This window comes from Physella acuta, unplaced genomic scaffold (assembly GCF_028476545.2).
Source record: "Physella acuta isolate Inbredline_101_S28 unplaced genomic scaffold, ASM2847654v3 ptg001209l, whole genome shotgun sequence".
Classification (NCBI taxonomy): domain Eukaryota; kingdom Metazoa; phylum Mollusca; class Gastropoda; family Physidae; genus Physella; species Physella acuta.
In genome coordinates this window covers 27,415-35,535 of record NW_026732726.1, presented here as the reverse complement: position 1 = coordinate 35,535, position 8,121 = coordinate 27,415, and the positions used below count along the sequence as shown (strand labels likewise).

Genomic DNA, 8,121 nt, shown 5'->3' with positions numbered 1-8,121 from the left:
GTGCCCTTTCCAGTCACACCACTTTATATTCGATTCTCAACTGGTCGGCATATCTTGAAGATATATATTTTTCATTTTGTCTTTCCAGTAAATTTTGCAGATGTGACTTAGTGATTTGAATTGTTATCGCATAATTTAGGTGTTAGATTTTCAGGTAATATAATAAAAAGTGAATAAAAAAGTGAATAAAAATTGGAATAAAAATAATCGTTAATGTTTAATACTGGTCTTTATTATCTAACGTCTACCTCATTATGGTCCTGGTCCTTTTTTTCCCTTTAAAATCAAAATTGTTTTATTGTAAAGTGCTTTCATTACAGCGCATCCAAATAAATGTAATCTGCGTGTACTGCTGACCCAGTATCACTAGAGATTTTATTGAGTTTGTAAACGAAAATATAAGTCATACTGACTTTTATTCGTTAGGCTATTTGGCCTATGGTTTCCATTACAATATATTTTTTTTCAAATGATTAATTAATAAATTGATGTTTTAAAAAATAAAAAATAAAATAAATAAAAATAGGTGCAATAACTTGTAATATGTGTACTTTCTAGGAACCAGAATCAACGTGACAAGTAGCGACTGAAACTCGACTGTTAAGTAGCCCAAGGCTGTGCCTTCAGCAACTCAAACAGTAGGAAATATGTTCACATGATACAAAGCCCAACGGAAGGGATGGTCAACCCATTTTCTTTTATAGAATGTTACATAGGATGGTAGGAGTGTTAGAGAGTAAAGCAATCATTATACTTTCTGTCTCATTTGGCTTGTACAATAACATTTTCTTAATTGAATTGCTGTTTGATTTAATCTATTTAACTTTTAAACAGGCATCGTAAAAAAGGAATTGGTGTCACCCCCCCCCCCCCCCGCTTCATTTCAAATGTTGCAAATTGGGAGTCGTCCATAGATGCCGCTACATTCCTATTAGGAAAGGAGTGGGTATGGGTCGATATTTTGTTACAATGTATTATGACGTTTTATATTTTCTTGGTCCTTAGTTAAAATTCGTTGTTACCTATTATGCTACTTATCTGTTTAAAGTTGCAGTATATTGTTTCCTAATTTGTGTTTTAATGGGAGGGCTCCACGTTGGCTATTAAGTGTGTTCTGTATTCTCAGTAGTTCTGCCAAATGTTTCTTATCTATGTTTACTCTTGCCTGGCAAATTTGATTGATTATTCCCGTACAATGTGCTTAAAATCTTTCATGTAATCCAGTTAATGTGTATTTATTGCTCTACTGATGAATTCTGCCGCTAGCTTCCTTATTTCTGTGACGCATTAGCTGTTTTTCTAGAATTCTGTTCTTAAGCTTCCAAAATGTATACTTTGTTCTTTGTGAGTGATTTGTGGTAGAGCGTAACGTATTTTGTGGTCTGAGTGCCAGAGCAAATTGTTTTACTTTCTTTACCGTTTTTCTTTCGTGAATGTATTTTCTGTCTAGAACAGCGTCGCTATTGTATGTTTAGCTGTAGTGTATTAAGTTGTTTATTGAAACTTCTTGTGTGCATTTTTTAAGATTGTTGTTTTAAGTTTTTTAAGTGTATTATATAACTTGTTTTGGCCTTTTCATTTTCCTGTCAACTTGTCCAGTCATGTATTTCCCCTTATTTGTATTCGATGCTTAGAAGTTTATGACAGATGGCAGCTTGGGGAAAGTAGTAGGAACTTTACATATAAAATTCAAGAGGATAAAACATAGCCTAAACTGAGGTAGATAGATGGAGACAGATTTATGGCAGTCTGGAATACAATCGTGAAAAATAACAGCAGAAAAGTCTGAGTTGAAAAATTAGTAAAGCCAACAAAAGTTCTCCACGTGCAGCTGAGTCCATGAATTGCTTACCTATAGAGCATAATAGCAGCTGAAAAAATAATACCTTTAACACAAAATGGTCCAAGAAGTCCAACATTGCACTTGATACAGTGACCACTGAAGGGATCACATACTTGTTGATCACATTTCTCTGAGCAGTGTCGAGAACAATTTTGTCCATACAATCCACTGGAACAAACTGCCGTCACAAAATAAATAATGTATTCAGACTTTGACGTAATATGTTTAAGTGATTAAATAATTTTTTAAAATTAAATCAAGTTAATTTACTGATTAAAAAATCATGCGTTATATAAATGTTAAAAAAATCAAAGGAAAACAATTTTTTAAAGATTATCACATCTTTATCACATGTGTCTCCCATGTAGCCAATGCTACAACCATGACATAACCCATTGATTGGATCACATTCATTGTTTCTACAGTTAGCTGGGCATGACAGTGAACATTTGTATCCAAACCGACATTTGTCACATGCTGTTGACAGATATTACATATAAACCTGCGTGATTTCTGAAGTAGAATTATGATTAGAAACATGCTAGAAATCTGGTTCACAATTGTAAAATTCCATTTAAAATATTGCACAGTTAAAGTGTACAACTCTCATAGTACTTGGAATCGCGTATGTTTTCATAAGGTCCTGGGCACACTCTTGTGAAAAAGAAAAGTATTGTGTCTGGGACACAGAAGAATGTGAATACATAAATAAATTGTATAACAAATCCATTTTATGGAGGGATGAGCAATTCATTTTTATGTTTAACTGCAATCTTGTAAAATATATTTTAACACTCAGAATCCTTTATTAAACTAACGGGCTGATAAATATTATAAATGGTGTAAAAAGGGCATATTAACTTTTAGATAACGGCTTTTAAGTCACCATTTTGTTTTGCAAACACATCTTTAATATTTGATTTTTCAACAAACCCTCTTCACAGAAGTGTCCCTTGAATCCAATAACACAACTGACACAAGCTCCACTGACTGGATTACATATAGAGTTGAAGCATTTAGATGAGCAGTTTTTCTTACAATTGTATCCAAAGAGGCCTTGTTGACATTCTTTGAGATTTTTTTAAAAATTTAAAAACATTATTTTTAGAATATATAAATGTTAAGCAATGGATAATATGTTGTCAAGACATGTTTTAAATTATTAATATTAAGTGATTCAACAGATTGTTGAGATTTCTTGTGACTAATAAATGATAATACAAAAACAATAATACCTTTGTCACAAAAATGTCCTAAATATCCATCTTTGCATCTGATACATTGACCACTTGCAGGATCACATGAGTTGTGGTCGCAGTTTTTAGAACATTGCATGGAACAGTTTTCTCCATAATATCCACGGGAACAAACTACCAAAAATATGGAATAAAAAATACTCAACTTAAACATTTAGTTTCTATGTAGCCAAAATGTAAAATAAAAAACATATTTAAAAAAAATTGTAAATCAACTAATAAAAACAAAAATGTGTGTTTTTATATTAACATAGCACCTTTGTCACATCTGTCTCCAAAATAACCTTCTTTACAGTTCTTACATAACCCATTGATTGGATCACATTGCTTGTTTCTACAGTTGTCTGGGCATCGCAGTGAACAGTTGTATCCAAACCATCCGTTGTCACATGCTGTTGGCAGAATTTGAGGAGTTGTCGTATCTTATTTTTTTAAATATATTTCTCTGCTTTAAAACGTATGGTTTAAATTTATTATATAAGCTAAATAAAGCAAGCTTACTTTTATTGCAGAAATCTCCTTTAGAACCTGGAACACAACTGTAGCAGTATCCATTTTGCTCATTACACAGTGAAAGTGCACAATTCTCAGAGCATTTGAAATCACAGTTGTCTCCATAAGATCCTGGACTGCATTCTTGTTACAAAAAGTTTATATTTGTTGTTTTTCTTCTGTGATTATGTTTGCGTTTATGTTTATGTTAAAGTATGTTTAGGTTTGTGTATATGCAATCGTTTATGTTCACATTTATGTTTGCGTCTGTGTTTATATTAATATTTTCTTAAACGTCCTTATCTATATTTAGGTTTTAACTGAAAAATTGTATAAATTCCGCATAACCATAAGGGAGCACGGGATTTGCTGCCTAATGAGCATAGAAGTCAAGGTCATAGACTGATAAGTTTATCTTAAATTCCAGCTCAGGACCTGGCAGATACGGATAGCTTATGCTGTAAAAATAAAGTGAACTTTGTATCAGGGGCGTAGCGAGGAGGGGGCGGGGGGTGCGGACCGCACCGGGTGACACCATTTAGGGGGGTGACACCAAGGCAAAAAATAGCAAAATATATAGAGAATAAATTGAGGGGGGTGCAAATCGAAAGTTTGAGTGGGGGGAGGGGGTGCAAATCGAAAACTTGAGGGAGAGGGGTGCAAATCAAAAACGTGAGGGGGGGGGGGGGGTGCAAATCGAAAGTTTGAAAGTTTGTCCCCGAGAAGGGTCGCTACGCATCTGGGTGGGTGACACCATTAAGTGCCGCACTGGGTGACACCCGACCTCGCTACGCCACTGCTTTGTATGTAATGTTTTTGGCGGACTGGCAGAATCATTGTCAACACGCATATAGTAAAAGAAAAAGTCCACTCTATCACCTTTGTGACATTTTAAAAAGGCTTAAATTATTATACATAAACTAAATTTTAATTTTTTTTTTAAATTCAATTTTTTTTAAACTTAGGTCATTTGGATATTATTTACCCTTGATCATAAAAGATAACTCAAAAATTCTAAAACATATCAGACTAAAATGTAAAAAAAATCAATTAGTTTAATTTTATTTGGAAAGAAATAATAGAACTTGCGTGGAAATTGTAAGTACTGTTTACTAATTATTTCCTTAATAAATAAAAATCTAGAAGTTGTCCTAAATGTCGTCCTAGGGATGGAGCATTTTGAGACGGGTGAACATAAACGTTATGTGTGAACTGGGGGTGGGGGAAAAGCTTCTCGAAGAAAAATTACTTCACTATTCTAAACGTGTTTTTAACACATTTCTTTTAATACTTTTAAAGTTGGGTTATATTTTATCATGAAAGTCGAAAATCAAAGATATTTATTGACGCTCAGCCCACATAACCATAATTAGGGCAGAGTCGTAGAGAAGGGTGGGCGGGTGGGTACACATGTCCCTGGGCGCCCACCTTTAAAATTAAAAGCTCATTTTAGCTGCAGTTTTGAATTATAAACATAAAAATATATATGGGGGGGGGGGGGGAGGCGCCCTATGGAAAGTTCGTCCCCGGACGCCGGGAGGGGTCGCTACGCCTCTGAATTATGGAACGGGGATAGTTGGCTTGACAGATGCATGTTTTTATCGAAAATTCACTCAGAATCACTATGCACTGAAACTACATTTTATAAGTATAGTACTTTGGTAATTAAATTAGCTTACATTTCTTTGCCTGCTTCTTCTCGTTTGAAATCATTTAATTTTAACATAATCTTATCATCTTCATTTTATAAATGACTAGCTGTTATCGACTAGGCTTTGCTCCAAACATTATAGCCATTATTTACTTTAAATTTTAATACAGACTTGATGGTTTGTTTACAAAATGTTTTAAGTAAAAATAAACAACATTGCATAAAGCTATACTCAAAAAACTGCAATACGTACACATTGACGGGATTCTAAAAATTATCTTACACAGTACCTGCCATCCCGTAATAACAAAGATCGTTAAACAAATTAAATAATTCTCAGAGTCAAAAAATTAAACAGAAAAAACGCTAGTTACATGCTTTCCCTCTCAAGGTTATTCGCCCCTAGATCATTAATTTCCTCACCACCCTGGGTAATAACCCCACTACTGAAAATATATTAGCCATCTGCCAATCCCAAGCCTTGTTCCTAAACAAATAATTAGTTAGCTCTCCAGTCCCTTCTTCTTATCACATACTATCTAATATATTACCATTACCTGTATCATTACTAGTATCATTATGGTTACGGTAGCTATTACAGTTACGTTTACTTTTACTCTGACCGTTAATGGTACTGTTACCGATGGGATCCCGTTGCCTTAACCGATGGGTAATTATCATGTGGTAGGAAATGTTCATTTCCAGTTTCTGAGTCGGGATAAAGTCCTTGAAAGTGAGGTAATTTACAGGGGGTAATTGGTCAGGATGTAATTTGACGTAAGTGAAATAACCGAGTGAGTGCGTGTGGGGGTGAGGGGGGGGGGGGGGGGGTTGACGAAGGACAGTAAGGTAATGATTCCATTTTTACCATCTACTATCACAACAAACTACAGCATAGTTATTTTTTTTTATATTTTTGGTAGCAGGAGTTTATAAAACATTTTTCTTACTGTCTTGACAGTAGTCTCCCTTATATCCTGGTTTACAACTGTGACAAACTCCATTTGTAGCATTACAAGTTGAATAAGTACATGTGTCCGGACAGTGTTTAATACATTTATATCCATATTTTCTTCTTGGACATTCTAAAAGTACGATGAAATAAACTTATTTCAATCTACCAGATTAGTACATGCTACGCACAAAGGTTTCAAAATATAAGCGGCAAAAAACACCTTAATCTTAACATTAGTAAAGATTTCTAATCAGAATAATTCATAATAGCTATCTGCAGTATATTCACAAATTAATTTTTAGATATTTGAAATACTTTTAAGCTGCATAGTTTTTAAGTCCCATTTAAGATACAACTAGCAGTGTTGAAAAAATATAAGTTAACTGTTAAATTTTATAATGTATACAGACTAGCACATTTCTATGTGTGTAATTTTAAATATTTTAAAATTCGGGCCTCTATTTGAGTATATTTAAATTTTTTCCTACCTCTATTACAATTGTTTCCAAACCATCCATTTTTACAGCTGTCACATTTGCCACTGACATGATGACATTTACCCCCCTTACAACTTTTTGAACATGATTGTGAACAATTAGTCCCGTAAAACCCAGTGGAACACTCTGAAAATAAAACAAAACAAATTAGTATGAATTTATTTTAAAATATCATTATGTACAAAAATATTCTTATCTTTAAAAAATAAAGTGATTATAAACATTAGGCTATTATTGTCGTAGTGTCTTTAAAAACATTAAATCGTGGAAATAAATTAAGCCTACAAGAAAAGTGTGCTAGTGAACTAGTGTTGCTTTTATTATGTAAGTAACAAACTATAGTGATACAATTATTTTTTAACTTACTTTCATGACAGTAGTCACCTTTGTAACCAGGCACACAGCTATGACAAATTCCACTTACAGCTTCACAAGTTGCATTAGTACAGGTCTTTGAACAGTTTCTCATACAATTACAACCAAATTTACCTTTTGAGCATGCTGAAAACAATTTAAAGCTTTTGAGAGCTGCATTAATTGTCTTTTAAAATAACACATTCATCACTTCTAACAAGGATGTATCACCAGTCTTAGATAATGTAAAATTTAACCAAAACGCCAAAGTACTTGTGTTGCAAAATGCTCCTTTCCAACCATCTCTACATGAAGAACAATGGCCACTGAATGGATCACAAGATGCGTCAGCACAATTTTTGGAACAGGATAGTGAACAGTTTTCCCCATATTGGCCTTGTAAACATACTTGAAATAAAGATATAATCAATATTAATTAGTAGTCAATGGTTATATGTATACCATTTCCTACTAACAGAACAATGGCCACTGAATGGATCACAAGATGCGTCAGCACAATTTTTGGAACAGGATAGTGAACAGTTTTCCCCATATTGGCCTTGTAAACATACTTGAAATAAAGATATAATCAATATTAATTAGTAGTCAATGGTTATATGTATACCATTTCCTACTAACAGAACAATGGCCACTGAATGGATCACAAAATGCGTCAGCACAATTTTTGGAACAGGATAGTGAACAGTTTTTTCCATATTGGCCTTGTAAACATACTTGAAATAAAGATATAATCAATATTAATTAGTAGTCAATGGTTATATGTATACCATTTCCTACTAACAGAAGTAAGATTTTTTTTTAAATCCTTAGTCGTAGCATTTTTATATAATTATCCATAAATATGGGTCTATTTTAGTATTTAAATTAAAATTTTGTTATCTGCTTACTATAAATAAGATTCAGCTTGTAACACTTTTTTTCCTCTAACTTGGAGTATAACACTATATACCATATTGTTAGCTAAAGACTTTATTATTCGCCCATATAGTACAGCCCCAACAACCCGTTTTCCATCCAGACTCAGTTGTTACGTCCGGGTTCGATTCAACTCA

General features: G+C 33.5%; 1 protein-coding gene across 1 annotated transcript; it reads right to left on the bottom strand.

Moving 5' to 3' along the window:
• Positions 1-1,886: 1,886 nt before the first annotated feature.
• Positions 1,887-7,764, bottom strand: LOC131957119 (multiple epidermal growth factor-like domains protein 11; the record flags this gene model as incomplete). Its single annotated transcript, XM_059321825.1, has 12 exons — positions 7,674-7,764; positions 7,322-7,456; positions 7,119-7,195; positions 6,686-6,820; positions 6,193-6,327; positions 5,800-5,968; positions 3,601-3,735; positions 3,357-3,491; positions 3,079-3,213; positions 2,777-2,911; positions 2,184-2,320; positions 1,887-2,021 (listed from the first exon to the last, which is right to left on the bottom strand). Coding segments are annotated over exons 1-12 (1,554 nt in total), but the record flags the coding sequence as incomplete, so codon positions are not given.
• Between the last annotated feature and the right edge of the window lie 357 nt (positions 7,765-8,121).